Raw genomic sequence first — 16111 nt, 5'->3', positions numbered from 1 at the left:
TTAAAGCCAGTTCTGAGATAGTTATGGAGGGTAAAGAAAGAACTATGAGTGGTAATCAAAAGAAAAATCTGCTTTGGCTCAATGTTTTGGTAAGTGAGGATAATAATGGATTTTTATTTACTTGTTTTTAAGGAAGTTGAAGGAAGATTATTAACCAACCATTTTACAAAACTTAAAATCAGCTTCAGAAATCACCATCTGAAAAGCACTGCCAATTTCCAGATGCAAACTGATACTTGAGGGAGGAATTTAATGATGGTTTTTTTGTTTTATTTCTTTTCTGCTCAACGACTCATGGTGATCTTGCTTAATAGTGTCACAGTACTTTGAAGAGAGAGAAAAGACTTTGGCAACTCCGAGGAAAAGTTTCACAGACAACATAATTACCAGCAGCATTAAATAAAGATCAGGCCCTCAAAGCAAACGCTATGTAAATTAAGTGCCAAACAATGCTCAGGTTTAATTTTAATAGCAGTTCTGTGAAAGCCACATCAATATATTGATCACTGGGAAATACTTTTAACTACTAACGAGCACTAGTAGGGAAGGCTGAAGGGAAAAACAGCACACATGTTCCAACAAAAAGCAGTTTAATTCCAGATGCTGGATCCTGCTCTCCGAGCCCCGGCCCCACTGTGCTGCTGTTGAGCTGTGATCCCAGCTTTGCTGGGAAACCCTACAAGCACATCCCAATTCTTTTGCTGAGCACCCTCCCAGGCTCCAAGCCTGCCAGACTGCAGTGGATCTGATGTGCTCTGCATGTGAAACACCCGGGATGTGCTGGGAGATGCCACTGGAAAACACCGCAGTCAACTCCGGGCTGGCCGTGGAGCTGTGCCCGAGCAGGGACATCCCCCTGGACAGGGGGGACTCAGGAATGTGGGAATCTCATCGTGATTCCCACCCACCTTCCCTCCTCATCCAGCTCCCCACAGACCCTCCTGAGTCACAGCAGCTCCCTGGAATGACTCACTCCCTATGGAATGACCCTCCCACACTCCCCACTCCGCTGCTGGTGCAGCCAGGAGAACAAGGGATCGCTCCATGGCAACGGAGCACAGAAATTACACAGAGGGCACAGGCTGGAAATGTGAAATATTGGCTGTGGTGGCTGCCACCAGCTTTGCACAGCCTTGGGATGCACTCAGCCAGCTGACAAACAGGGAAAATGTACAGAAGGCAAGGTTTAGAAGGAACAAACGAGGCCAAGGCCACTCCTGGGAAGGTGTGGGAACATGAGAGTGACCTCCAGGCAACAGATCCTCCCCTCACATCCCTTCTGCACACCAGGAGAAAACATCAAAGCTTTCCTCAGCCCCAAGATATGGATATTGCACCCTGGAATAACATAAATCAGCTTGTTTGGGAGCAGAGCCCTGATATTACCTACTCCTGAAAGCAAACACATCCCCTTCCTCAGTGCTACTTTTCAAGGAAAACTAAATTGCTACAGAGCCTGTTTTCAGTGCCCTTCAGGGCAAGAGTCTCAGCTATATGGGAAACAATATCCCTGGTTCCACTTAACCTCAGAATCCCAAGCTTCCTCAGACAGACTGCTCTGGAGCAAAACAAGAGAGAAAAGGTTGGATGGTTCACACATTCACTCACCCAATTTAATCCAGGACCTTGTGGCAAACAGCCACCACCCATTCCCATGGAATTGGGATGGAGAAGGCAGCAAAGCCAGCACACAGATCCCAATCCTCCTGTGAGGAGCAGTTCTGGGAACTCACCATTCTGGGTCAGTTTTGTTGAACAGACCAGAGTGGAAATCTGGAAAGAGTCTTTGCTGATGGTGCAGCTGCCAAGGTTCTGCATGCTCTTCCCTGTTGCTGAATGTCCCTTTTCCTCCAGCTCTATTTTTGTGGATGGCAGACTGAGATAGGTCGAGGCATCCTCCAGTTTCTTGGCTTCTGCCTACAGTGATGTTTGAAACACAGCAGGAGAAAATACCCAGTCAAAATCCCAGTAATAAGAAAATTTTAACATTTATACTGAATTTTCTTAGGCCTGGAGCCATCAAATTCACTTTTCCCAATCCACAAAAAACTCAACAACAAATGCCTTCGAAATTAAAACATATTAAAGGTTTAACACTCAATCACCCATATTCAATCACCCATATTCAATCACCCATATAAACCAACTACCCATGACTTGCTGCTTAGTTTGATTTAACAGAGGAGTTCAAAACACATTTTCCTGTGTAGTTCTGGAACAGAATTCCCCAGAAGTCAATCAGTGGAGCGCCCCCACGGGGAAGTCAAAATTCTACCTTGTAAACTATAAGGTCGTGCTCTCCATCTCTCAGAGTTGTCCCATCGTATCTCATGAGCTTCACAAATGCCAGAGCAAATATTTTCTCAGATTTATCTTTGGCTGTTACAAAAAAAAGACAAATCACCACATAACTATTTGGTACTTCTACAGACAGGGCACCTAAATCCCACAGACATGGACAACCTGCCAGTGAGTGACCACAGCAAAGATTCTCCTGTAAATTAAGTGTACAAGAAATTGGGGAAGTCTACTAAAAGCAAGATAGAACCAAAAAAAAAAAAAAAAAAATGAACATATCAACAGTAACCAGATGCTCCTTTTTCTCTATTCTGTCTGTTCTTTTGGAAAGCTTTATATTAAGGCAGCTTTTTAAAAACAAAACAGAAATGTGATGCATTTGGAAAGCTCAGGTTTTTAGAAGAATGGCAGTGTTTGGGAGCTGGAATAAAGATCTGAACAGCAGCACTGAGGATCTCATCAGAGCACAGAGCCCTGAGGACACACATTTGAAGGGGGAACATTAGAAGCAAAACAGAAACTGGATCTGTAATCGCAGATGAAATGCCTGAGTTTTTTTGAAAGCTGACCCATTCTGCAGCCAACAGGAACTAGAAAATGCATTTGCTTTGTTCTTGCCCAAATCTATTGGCAAAAGTTTAAAAAAACAAAGCAACAGAGAAAGGAGAGATCACAAAGTTGAGAAGTAAAGCCAGAAGGAAAGTGTCATCACCTCAGACAGCCCAAGGAGCCTGGGAGAAAGCCCTGGAAGGGGCTCCTTTTAATATTTAGGAATGACCTCTTTTAAATATTTAGGCTGTGGCCAACCTAAATATCTGAGCCATCATAAGAACATTTCTGACTCTATTGATTTGTAGCACACAATCATGATTCTGATAATAATGGCACTGACTTTTGGCATACTGTTTTCCTTAAGAATTATCATTCTTGTCTTGGGGATGTTTTTTGTTCCCATACCATTTTTGGGTGGGGGTTTTTTTGTTTTGTGTTTTTGTTTGGCTGGGTTGTTTGGCTTTTTTGAGGATTTTTTTTTGTTTTTTGTTTTTATCTAAATTATTTTACTAAGTTTCTCAATCCCAAAGTCTTCAATTCCTGACGCTAAGCCAACTGCAAACTTTCACATTCCCATTTGTTGATCTTTACTACTCCCTACCCCTAAGGTACAGAATACCACAACCCTCTGAATTACTAATGGAAAGCTTTATTCCATTAGTAATCTAGTAAAAAATCCCATTTATTCCCTTTGGAGAAAAAAACTGGGCAGGGAAGGAAAAACTCGATGAGGATAGGTAAGAGTGAGGAAGATGTAAAGGGAAAAAGGAGCTGAGACGTGACATAAAATAAAATAAAATGTCACAAATATAATCCTGCACTAAAACTGACAATAATCAGTTCAGGACTGGGAATGCCATCCCTGCTTCAGGAGACACTGGCACCAGGCACTGCCAGGAATTCCCAAGGAGAGGCTGAGGTACTCACAGTCCTGGGAAGATCTGTGGCGGAAGGTGAACCTCAGGTGGCTGCGGTTCACGTCCTCGATGGGGATGGCCACCTGCACACGAGGGGAGAGGGGAAGGAAATGGTCAGTGCAGCACCTTCAGCCTCTCCCAACCCCATCCAGACATCTTTCAGCACTTCCAAATGATCAGTGAGTGACAATCCCAGCAGCACATCCATCCTCGGCCACCCCCAGCAGCCCCTTGCTGCCTATGGACACAACAAGGGCAGCTTTGGAGTGAAAATTCCGGTGTGGGGAGTAGCTCCAAGGCCCTTGTGAGCACACAGCCCCTGCTCCCACTGCTCAGACAGACTGGAAGTATCCCAGAAAGCCACCATCAGCTCCTCTGCAATATCCAAACTTGGCAGGGAAGTGGAAAGATTATTGCCCCAGCAAAATGAGCAAGCTTAAAGCACAACCAGCTCCCCAAACAGTGATGAGTCCAGCACTCTGGCAAATGTGTTACAGCCTTCATATCCTGCTCCTCTAGGTCAGCTTCATGGAAACAGAGCAAACCATTCCTAAAGAGATGCTGGAGTTTCCCCACAACAGTCATCCTGGCCAATGGCTGAAATAAAATTCAGTGTGCAATAAAAGTCAGAGCCTTCCTTAGCTGAGCCATTCCTTGCCCTGCTGAACACAGGCACTGCATCTCCCCAGTTCTGTTTGCCACTGAAAGCTGGATTAACGGCACATTAACACCCAGAGAAGTTATTTTAACAGTTTCAATACCTTTACAGTCTCAAACCAGCGAGGCTGCTTCACTTGGTAATAGATCACTGACTTGTACTCCGAGATGGCTTCATCACCAGCACCAGGAAAAATCACACTCTGCAAAAACAAGTGACAGGGGAAGCGTTTATGCCACTTAAACCCCACTTTTTCAGTCAAATCAAGAAAAAATAATTCAGTGAAGAGAATGCTCCTCATGAAACTGGTATCAAAGTGCATTCATTGATAAGGCAAAATGTACTTAATGATGCCAAAAGTTTGGCTGAAAATAAAACCTGGGACCTTAAGCTGCCAAATACAGATGTTGGAAAGGCTTAAACAGATATGTATCAAAATCAAAAAGCCCCCAGACATGAAACACTTTAGTACCTCTAATCTTTTGCCATCTTCATCATAAACAGACACCGTGACTTCCACGTTCTTTGCTGTGGTTTTACTGCCTTTGTCAAAATCTCCCTGAACCAAGGTGACATAAATGTCATTACGAACATCTCCTACAAGGGAAAGCAAAGCACAGAATAACCCACAATTCTCACAGTAAGCCCACGGATTTGTGAAACCAGTGACACACAGAAACAACAGCAAAACACTGAAAACACCAAATTTCCATTTATTTTGTTTTTACACAACTTCTTTCATTATTCATTTGAAAGGAAAAGTTTCAACACAGCCATTTCTCCCATACAAAGGTGGTTTGCAATTTAAAGTATTTTAGCAGCCTACAAGAGGTCTCTAATTTGTTACATCAGGAAGAGATTTGATGTTTTTGCTGGCTTGGGGGTTGCAGGGGAGGGCTGTATTCAGATTTGTGTTTTAAAATGCTCCTCAGCTCCACCCCAATTCAATTGGGATTTTGAAGACGAGCTGGGGAAACGAGGGATTTCCACTAATTTCATGAGGCAGACTGTTTATGAGCCAACACAGGACCCAAACAAGGTGCTGAGGCACTCACACCATCTGAAGAGACTGTAAAACATTGGACAGACATCTGTCAGCAGCCACAGGAACACCTGGAACTGGGATGGGCTTTGGAAACACCTCATGGATCCTCCAGAGCCCATCAACCTGCAAAGGACAGTGCTGGTTCTGCACTTGCTCAGGACAGTTTTTATTTGGAGAAGCACCACAGTTCTGGGTTGGTTTTTATGGGTTTTGGTTTGGTTTCTTTTCTGTAAACACCTGAGCTGAACATGCACAGAATACATGTATTTAAAAAAAGATGATGGGGCTCTCTTTCAAAGGCATTATCCACATCTGGTACCAACCCTAAGAGAGCTGCTATCTCTAAATCAAGCCTGTGCCTCTGAAAAATCTGCTTTGGATTCAGCACAGGACAGAAGTTTTACATATGCCCTTGCTATGGGGATAATACAAAGTGTGTACTTTGTATACATTCTTTTTAACTGGGAGAAAAGAGGAGAATTTCCACTCTCACTGGGATCTCCTGTCTTCTTGAAGGGGGTGGGAGCTTCATTTATTGTTGCAGGTATTACCAAAGTATTTTACATTTATTTTAAATGAGACAGCATCTTTTGATGATGCTTTTTTTTCCATGCATACCATACCTTAAATTCATCTTTAATTATTTTTTTTCCTCCAAAACCTTCCATAGATCCAGATATTTAAAGCAGGTTAAAATCTAACAAAGCAGCATCAATCCCCACAGTGCCTTACCAGGCATGATAATCTCAGGAAAGCCCATTTTCCGAGCCACTGCTGTTGACCTGTCCACTAAGTGTGGAAACTCTTTCCTAATCTGATGGATATCTCCTGGAAGAAGTTTCAAAGTCACCCACAGACCTGTCGTGTAAAAAAAACCACAATTATGGAACTGCTGGGATTTATTCTTAGACACTACAGATTTCTTTTAACAAACTGAAAAATGTAAGAATATTAAAATAATTAAGGTACATTAAGATAACTGATCTCCCATTACTAAAAAAAAATACAAAATATTTTAGAACACCCAAAGGATCTCATCACTTCCCACAAAAATATGAGCACAGCAAACAGAATTATTTCTGATTATGTTCCATGTTCTTCTTAATGAAATGTTTATCTTCTATGGGGGAACAAGAGAAGAAGTAAGGATGATTTGCATGGAACGACTTCACTATTCCAAGCAAGCAACAGCAGCAGATCCATACCCCAAACTGATTTATCAACACCCCCATAAGTTGTTTCTACTGCTCTGAGCACACAAATCTACAGCATCAGCTTCACACAGCTGATATTTTTCTGCTCAGCAGCAGAAGAAGCCACTAAAAAGCTGCTGCTTGCCAACTCACATCAGGCACATTTGTTACAGCAAAAATAAAGATGCCAAAGTGAAAAAAAAAAAACCCATAAAAATAAAAAAGAAACCCAACCCAAAGAAGTCCTCCACTTGGTGAAGTGGCTGGCAATCAAGTTTAAGCACGAAATAATCACAGCAGCAATTTGCAGAAGAAAATCCGAAAATTAAAAGCTACGAAAAACACCCCAAAAATATTCATCCATGAAATAAATTGTGGGTTACCCTGTGAGAGAATTAACTGTACATTCATTTGGCATACACTTGGCAGCTTGTCTTTCCCATGGTATCTCTGTAAGAGTTTCTGTGCTGACTTGTTGCCAGGGATGGTTCTGACAGCTGCTACTTCACTGAGCTGCAACTCTACCTGCACTGACTGGCTAAGGAACAACTCCCAGTCCTCCTCCTGTTTGCTTGGGCACCCTCTTTTAGGGAAAGGATCTGAAATGAATCAAGGAAACCGAAATGTTTCCTCATTTTTGATACACACTGGCCACAGGTGAAAGCGAGGGGAGGAAATCGGATAAAACTTTTCCTGATTAGCTAAAGGAGAATCTAAAAATAAGGTTTATTTAAGATTTTGTTTGTTACTAATTAGTGAGAAAAATCAGGGAAAAGTGTGTGATTTTCCTGGAGTTTGGTCAGATATGAAGTGATACAGACATTCAAAGAGTGTCTGGTGGAAACTCTGCATTAACCAGCGTAACTCCATATTAATCCAGAATTCCACAAAAATACTGAAGCCAGTAGAGGAATAACTGGACACAGACACATCACAATCATGAGATCACACACAGCAATAAATCAACCCAGAGTACTGCCCTAGACAAGGTAGGGGGGAAGGTTTCAGAGTGGTTGCCTGGCTCTGGCTCCCTCCTCTCCCTCCTGCAAGCTCAGGTCTTCTGGGGAAGGAGCAAAATGCTGCATGTGCAGCTGCAGAGTGGAAAAATACAGGGAAGGAAGAGAAGGGAGGGAATATCCCTTCCTGCAGCATGGAGAGGCAAAAATCCACAGCTCAAAGGCACAAGAGCTGAGTCCTTGAGCCATCACCTTCAGCAGAGAATCACAAGAGTCACAGGATGGGTGGGGTTGGAAGGAACCTCTGGAGATCATCCAGTCCTGCCAAGGGGAGCAGGTGACACAGGAATGTGTCCAGATGGGTTGGGAATGTCTCCAGAGAGGGACACTCCACACCCTCCCTGACAGCTGTTCCAGAGCTCTGCCACCCTCATGGAAAGAAATTCTTCCTCACGGTGAGGTGAAACTTGTCGTGTTTTAGTTTATGGCCATTGCTCCTCATCCTGTCACTGAGCACCACTGAGAAGAGTCTGGCCCCATCCTCTGACACCCTTGGGATGTGTTTACATGGAATAAGGAGATTCCCTCTCAAGTTTCCTCCTCTCCAGACTGACCAGGCCCAGCTCCCTCAGTCTCTCATCATCAGAGAGATGTCCAGACCCCTCAATATCTTTGTGGCCTCCGCTGGACCCTCTCCAGCAGAAATATAAAGACATCCAAGAGATGAACAACACTACAACATGCAGAGTCCACACTGGGCAGGGGAAAAATTACAGGGCAGGAGGAAGAGAGGAACAAACCATTCCAACTGGTTTTGGACTCCAAAATTAAAACCACCATCACTCGCTGCAAATCAAGGCACAGAGGTGCATAGAAAGAGCAGTACCTACCCTGACCCTTGTGGTTGACTTCTTTAGCAGCAATCACTTTGTTTATAACAGTCTGCAGGAAATCATTCTCCCCTGCCACCCTGGGTGAAAAACGGGATGATATGTTCAGCTGCTTGTGTCGAATGGCGTCATCCAACGCTAGCCTGGAGGATGCACATGACGACCAACACCAGGAGACAAAGGGGCACAGAAAACCAGAAGTCACAGTGACAAGGGAACACAAAAGATTGTATCATAGTTGTGACAGAGAGTATTTATTAGTCAACGCAGGACAAAGGACAGGAAAGGTAACAAGAAAGACAGAGGGAGATCATTAATCAGAAGAACGCTGATCTACCAGAGAGAGTCCAGCACACCTGTGAGGGCTCTGCTCCCTCAGGGACAGGCACAGTCCTCAGGGAGCAGGGGGAGGTCTCCCACCTGAGATTCCCCAATTAAGCAGTGAAAACCCACACAGGCAGTTCTTTTATATCAATATTGAAAAATATATATATATATATTTATAGCAGACTGGCCCTGCAACACCTCCAGGGTCACCTCTGTCATTCCACAGGTGGAGTGCCCGAAGGAAAAGCTCCCATCAATCTCAGAGGGAAAAGGAGGAGAAGAGCAGACAACCCAAACTCGGTGAATAAATGAGAAGATGGGGATGATAAATAAACAGCAGCATTAGGTGTCACTGGAGTAAATCTTGCCACGTGCTGTTGAGAGCCATTTTGTGGGTGGCCAGTGAATGAGTACAAACAAACAAAGATATGAAAACAGAATTGCATGTGGTACAACAGAAACAAAGCATGGGATGAGGAGAAAAATGTGCCTCTTATACACAGCCCAAGTCTACCTTGGAAATAACAACACCAGCGTTCAACCCTGTGTTTGTTTGCACCTTGTTCATATTCTTTGGGATAGACTTTTGCAGGGGAGTGTTTTGATTTATTACAGGGGGGAAAGAAAAATCACACTGTGCATCTTTTTACAGCTCTGTGTATATGTAACAGAAAAAATGAATCAGTGCTAATGGAGCAGAAAACTGGATGTTCCATTAGCACCCCCTCTGAAAGGTTCATTTCCATTCCGTACTTCCACACTTGCTGAAAAACAACTTTGCTATTGTTTACCACACAAACATATCCTTCTCTTCCCCAAAACCCATTTTCCTTGAAAAATGGAATTGTACTTTGATTTTCTCATTAATGTCCCCTATCCCTGCAGCACCTGCACACCTTGCAGTCCTCTCACCAGCCTTCCACCTTCAAACCATGAGGGCTTCCTGAATTATGCCTATTTCTCAAAATAAAATTAATTTAAGATTTCATTATTTCAAGCTTTTTAAAAAAATATTATTAAAACCCCTCTGAATATCCCTCAGTGTTTTAATCAAGGAATTTAGCTCCCATAACTATGTTTTGCCTTTTGGAATAGATGGCAGGCCAGCATTTCCCACAAAACTAAGCATCCATACTTTATTTGTATTTATTTGCCTTATCCCTTCTACCTTTGCTCATTTCATGGAATTAAAACCTGAGGATCTATGGATGGAGCATGATCTTTATGGATCTCAGGCAGGGCTAAACCAGCAATGAACTTACTTTGAGCATTTCACCCCTTACACATTCTCACCCTGACATCTTTAAACAATAAGAAAACAAGGCTGCAAAACTGGGAATGCATACTTTAAACTCAAAAAAATCCCCAAAGTTTCTGGGGCTAGCAATTATAACTAACAGGAAATTATCAAGAAGAAGTATTAGCAACTATTACTCAGGATAAAATACCCCATGGAAATAAATTAACTTAAAATATTGGCTATTTTTTTTTTTTTTAATCAAAGTTAAAATCTTGGTTTTTTTCACTTCTGCTTGCTCGTGAAACTGCTCCCTACTTACGGCTGGAATGGGATGAAGTGCTGCTTGTCCTCATCATCAACCTTCCCGTTAATGATGTCAGTAACATCCATCACTGCAAAGAGAAACCAAGGGCACTGAATGAACTGATCAACGTGGGAAGAGGGAACACCCTGGGGAACTGAAGCAACAGTGACTCAGAAGAGGGTTGGAATTCTCAGCTGTGGAATTTCAGAACTGTCTATGGAATAACACGGTGCAGCAAACAAGCTTTGGCATCTCAGCTACCACAAGCCCTGCAAGGTAATGTCTAGGACACAGCAACTAGTCTGATGAGATTTGGAACGACTCTTTGAGTTTATACAACCCCACAGCAGTTCCACCACCCAATTTCCATGGAAAAGATGTAATAGGATATGGAGAGATCCATCCCAGAGGTACCTGCCACCCCGAAGGGTCTGCGCAGCCCCGACGTGAGCTTCCTGGTGTTGTTGTCCCGCAGCTCCATCCTGCCCACACGCACAATCTGACACACAAAACTGATCTTCTCTCTCTTCAGGTCTTTGCTGCCCAGGTCCTACAAACAATAGGAACATCAGGTTGCTTTCTAATAGTTGCATTTCAAATTCCATTTCAGTAGGCTGAGGGTTTTCTGCTCAGAATTTGCCTTCGCTGGGCACACCTCTAACACAAAGTGCTCTCAGAGTAGAGCAGTTTTTGTAACAATATTTAAATATCTCGCTGGAGTTCTGTGTAAATCAATTGCTTAGGAGGTCAAACCATTTCTAGTAAGCTAAAAATTGAAAAATTTACTTTGGTTTTAGCCAGGAGTTGAGAATATTTAGCAGCCGCTTGAGAGAAATGTCTCATGTGAGCCTTCGCCAGCACAGAATCGTGGAATGCTTTGGGTTGGAAGGGACCTTAAAAATCATCTTATTCCAGCCCTAGCAACGAGGAGGGACACCTTCCACTATCCCAGGTCGCTCCAACCTAGCCTTGGGCACTGCCAGGGATCCAGGGGCAGCCCCAGCTGCTCTGGGCACCCTGTGCCAGGGCCTGCCCACCCTCCCAGGGAACAATTCCTTCCCAATATCCCATCCAGCCCTGCCCTCTGGCAGCGGGAAGCCATTCCCTGTGTCCTGTCCCTCCATCCCTTGGTCCAGAGCCTCTCTGCAGCTCTGTTTCCCCCCTGCAGAGGTGTCCCCACACTGTTCACACCCAGCTCTTTCCCCTCCCGTGTGACTCCCAGGCGCTGGAGGGCAGCGCTCGGGGCAGGGCACTCACGGTGAACACGGCCCGCAGGTTGTGCAGTCTGTCAATGTCCTTGGGGAGGCCACAGCTCGACCACCTCACCAGGTAGTTCTCACTGAAAAGAAACAGTGTTTGGAGGACTTTTTGTTTAAATCACAGAGCAACAGAATCACAGAGTGGTTTAGGTTACAAGGGACTACTTAAAGACCACCCCATCCCACCCCTGCCATGGGCAGGGACACCTCCCACTGTCCCAGGCTGCTCCAAGCCCCAATGTCCAACCTGCCCTTGGGCACTGCCAGGGATCCAGGGGCAGCCCCAGCTGCTCTGGGAAACCCAGGAAAGGATTTCTTCCCAATATCCCATCTAAATCTACCCCCTTACCTTAAAGCCATTCCCCCATATCCTATAACTGCTCTTTAACATAAGCAGATAAAAGTCAACTTCAGACTTTACAGAAGACTCTTGAACCCAATCTCCTCATCCTAAACACACGAATATTGAGCAGAGAGCTGCCATTTCCCTTAGTGCAGACAGTTTTTATAAAGAAAGCACCTCCTCAGCACCCAAGTGTGGGAATTTTTGCAGCTCAGCGAGGGCACAGCCCTTGCAGGCGTGTTCACCTCTGATTTCCCATCTGCTCTGGGGGAACCACAAGCACAGCACGACCCTGAAACGTGCCCCAGCTGAAGGCACCTGCCTCTGCCTTTCACACAAATCTGACTTTGCTAAGCCCCAAAACTACCTCAGTGCTATCCCTGAGTAAGCACAGATAAAAATGGCACTAACCTGATGAATTTTAATTCCAGTGGGTCATACAGAGACATCAGGACTTCAGCGTCTTCTCCTATTTTACACACTACGTTTTTTAAATTTACAAATAAAGCAAATGAAGGGGTGGCAGCAAACTTGGCTTGTCTGTTGATATCAATATTCTGCTTCTGAGACTGCAATTCAAGAACAAAATAGAGTTTAACTTAGCCCAACAGACATCCAACTGCTGTAAAACTTTACTAAAAGCTTCCAAAGGAAGAGGAAGAGGTTTCCATTGAGTATCTGCTCTTGTGATCTTTTTTCTGTTAAGTTTTATGACAGACAGCATTTCCTGGATCTGTCTTGAAATGCCACACCATCAGGAGAAAGTTAAAAAAAAAAGAAGAGAAAAGAAGAGAAAAAAAGAGAGAAAAGAAATCTTCACTTGCTAAGTAGAGAGACAAATGGAGAAAAAAACTGAGCCTCAAATATACCTAAAAAAAACCAGGAACACACAACAGAAAAAGAAACGGAAAAGTTCTTCCTTTTAAAAATAAGGATTTTGAACTGCAAGTTGCTGACAATTCAAGACTGAGAAGGGCTTTAAATTTGCCCCTTTTATTTCAAAAGCAAGTTTTTAGGATTGGCATAAAGAAACCACGCAAGAATAGGATTTTTTTCTTTGTGATTCTGAAACAAACTCTTGATGACAACCTAACTTACAAACCTCTCACATGCACATCTCTGATATTAACCTACAAATGCACCTGATTTTGTCATATAGGTCTGAACCATCAATTCTACTAAACCCTTTAAAGGATGAAAAAAACCAGCCTAAGACATAAAAGTTCCTACAAAATGTTTAAGCCTGATAATTCTTCATAAGCACATCAAATCCCTCATTACCAATGCTAAAATAACAGCCATCCAATTAGTTTACAGCCTTGTGTTTCACAGAGAAAAGCCACAGTATCTCTCACTTTTTCCTCCTGTAGCCTCTCTTCCACTTGCTTGGAAGCTATTTCATGTGCTCTGAAAAGGCTGATGGTGCTGGTCTGCTCTGGGTCCAAAATGTTGCCATCTTCATCTCTAACCACCAGATCCAAATCCAGAATTCTAAACAAGACAGAAGAAATGGTTGTGGATTAGCAGCACTCAGAGGAAAGCCTAAAAAACACCTGTCAAGTGTTCAACCTGCACACCTGACACACCATGGAAAAGAAATTATTTGAGACATGATAATGCAATTTAACATGTCAGCAACCCTGGAGATCCAAGGCACTTATTCCCACAGCACAGGGAGAACTGATGGAAATGAAACAGCACAACAGCTGGGGAAGCAATTTCTTGAACAAATAAATTTGCCAGGGACTTGGGCTCCTCCTCTGATTTATCCAACAGTCTGAACAATCAAGTCCCACCACACACAGCTCATGTCTCCCACTCCACCTTCTCCTCCAACTGAAAACTCATGTTTTACCCAAAGCCCACAAGGTAAGGCAGAAGTTGTTTCCTATTATTTAGAGCAGAAGGCAGATTTCTGTCAGCAGGGTGTTGACATCCACAATTATCTTCTGCAGAGAGGAAGGTTTCTGCCATAATCAAATCCACGCTCAGGAAAAACCTTTCACATTTTTCCACATTTTCCACAGTGCTGGCAGCAGAGCCAAGGGTTAAAAAACCAGGTCACTTCCCCAAGACTGACCTTGTCACCTCCATCCCAATAAATGCATCCCCTGTTTCCTTCTAACTCTGTGGTCAGCTCTCCCAGTGGAGCTGCTGTAACTCTGGGGTTGAAATACATTTGCTCAATGAGCTTAAATCAAATTTGCTGTGTCTGGTAAGACACAGAGGTTCATGATTTATCTGAAAGGAAATTCCCTCTGGGCATAACCTGCAAGCATGTGAAAACAGGAGCTGTGGCACACAAAGATGCTTCCATGGACTTGGAGGATTCCTCCTCACCCTTTCCAGACCTGGAGGTGTTAAATCCTTGAGTGGGGTCAACACCCAAACCCCTCCAATTAACTGCACTGCAAGGGAGACAAACATCACTCAAGCTGCAGATTTTTAAGCACCACCTCCTAAGCTCTGCTCTGGACCCAGCCACCACAAAATTCTCCAGCATCCCCAGAACACCACACTCCCAGATGAATTTCCTGGTGAGAAAATGGTTTCATCATCAAAACCAAACAGAAAAGCAGCCAAAGATGTTTTCCTCCTCCCTACTACTGCTCCCTGACCAGCAGCCACAGCAGGAGAAACACCCACAGAGCACTGGAACTGTCAGTCCTGCAGTGTTTCCATGAGGAAAATGCCTGGGCCAGGGGAAAAGATCAGAAATTCAGGGAAAGACTCATAACCCAGACTACAACACACCAATGTTTGCACAGACTGCCAAAGAAGTTGAAGCAAACCCTCCTTTGATTCCTTTGTTTTAGCCTTTAACTTGCAAATGATGCTTGGGAAAAAATCTGAATATTTGTTTCTTAAGCGTCCCAGTTACAGATATCGGCAACTGAACCAAAAAAAAAAGCATTTTCACAACAAAATTTACCTGACCCAATTTCAGAAAGATATTAAAATACAGATTCCTAAGGCCATTTTTGCTTCCTCAGTTATTCTGACAATATGCTGCAAAACTTCTGCCTATATTTATAGAAGGAGGAAATCTTATTTACAAATCAGTGTTTCACAAGTCAGGAAAAGTGAGGATATGATTAGGACAGAAAACATTTAGAATTATTTGGGTTGGGACCTTAAAGATCACCTAGTATTTCTAAAGCAGATAATGAATTCATTCTGTCTGGATCCTAAAATCCCCATTCACGCTTCCTTTAAGCACAAGTGAATGCAGGATTTTATTAGAAGCATATGTGGTGTGGATTTACTCACAAGTTCACATTCACCTCCCTCCTGCACTCCCCAGAGAACGCTCTGATCACTTAATTAGGCCATCAGAACATGAGGAATACAAAGCACAGCACAAGATGTTCCACTGTGTTTGAAGGCTCAGCATCTGGAGGTTATTCAGAGCAACTTTTACCAACTCCTTGGGCAGATGGTAAAATCCAGTAGCCAAAGAAATAATCCCAACAACATCTGGTTAATTGTCTGCAGAGTTGCCACCGTCCATATCTCGGATTACAAATGATAATTACTGACTGAATGCAGTTATTATTTTAATTTTTATTAAAAAAATATTTAAAATTTTTTTTAAATTTCTTTTTAGATTTTTTTTTTTAATCACAGCTTTTGCTGATGAAGCACCTGAGCAGAAATACTGCAACTCTGGCAGTTCTTAAGGAGCTAAACACAAACAGCTGAAATATGATGGGACATCTGCATCACAAAATTTAAAGACTGGGTTGGTGAAAACTTTTTCACACCCCAGGTGTGCAGGACAACAGAATTCCACAAGATGGGTAACACTGGAAAGGAGCACTACAACATTTGTCTCTCAGTATTCAAAACACTCTTCAAACGATGAAGAGTAAGATTTGATTTCTCCTTTTTGATCAAAATGAAAAGTCATCACTGCATAGACAAGTTATAACCTAAAACTTTTATTTACAAAAATTGTGCTGAAACCCAGCCAGCTGCCTGGGGAGAGAATGATGCCATGATGATTTTTTGCCTTTTCTTTTATACCCCTGTTATACCTTTTTTACAACTTCTGTATTCCCAGTGCTTTTTGCCTCCATTCTTGGACTTGTTTGTCAAGCTGAGAGACTCAACATTTTAGAAGCTTCGT

At 43.2% G+C, this 16111-nt stretch overlaps 1 protein-coding gene across 6 annotated transcripts in view; it reads right to left on the bottom strand.

Moving 5' to 3' along the window:
- Positions 1 to 16111, bottom strand: part of DOCK1 (dedicator of cytokinesis 1) — a 265954-nt gene that overhangs the window by 216482 nt on the left and 33361 nt on the right. For 4 of the 6 annotated variants that reach the window (XM_069020260.1, XM_069020265.1, XM_069020266.1 and 1 more), the window contains exons 7-18: positions 13338 to 13473; positions 12394 to 12551; positions 11638 to 11719; positions 10795 to 10930; positions 10396 to 10468; positions 8510 to 8652; positions 6203 to 6328; positions 4898 to 5022; positions 4529 to 4627; positions 3778 to 3850; positions 2276 to 2379; positions 1734 to 1917 (exon numbers count right to left, since the gene is read on the bottom strand). In XM_069020260.1, coding sequence (XP_068876361.1) covers positions 1734 to 1917; positions 2276 to 2379; positions 3778 to 3850; positions 4529 to 4627; positions 4898 to 5022; positions 6203 to 6328; positions 8510 to 8652; positions 10396 to 10468; positions 10795 to 10930; positions 11638 to 11719; positions 12394 to 12551; positions 13338 to 13473 — 1439 coding nt within the window. The remainder of the gene's footprint in view (positions 1 to 1733; positions 1918 to 2275; positions 2380 to 3777; positions 3851 to 4528; positions 4628 to 4897; positions 5023 to 6202; positions 6329 to 8509; positions 8653 to 10395; positions 10469 to 10794; positions 10931 to 11637; positions 11720 to 12393; positions 12552 to 13337; positions 13474 to 16111) is intronic. The other 2 variants (XM_069020261.1, XM_069020263.1) reach the window with 1 other exon arrangement.

The sequence above is a fragment of the Aphelocoma coerulescens genome, chromosome 6, assembly GCF_041296385.1.
Source record: "Aphelocoma coerulescens isolate FSJ_1873_10779 chromosome 6, UR_Acoe_1.0, whole genome shotgun sequence".
Classification (NCBI taxonomy): Eukaryota; Metazoa; Chordata; class Aves; order Passeriformes; family Corvidae; genus Aphelocoma; species Aphelocoma coerulescens.
Note: the sequence above shows the minus strand (reverse complement) of the source record. Positions and strands in the feature narration are given on the sequence as shown.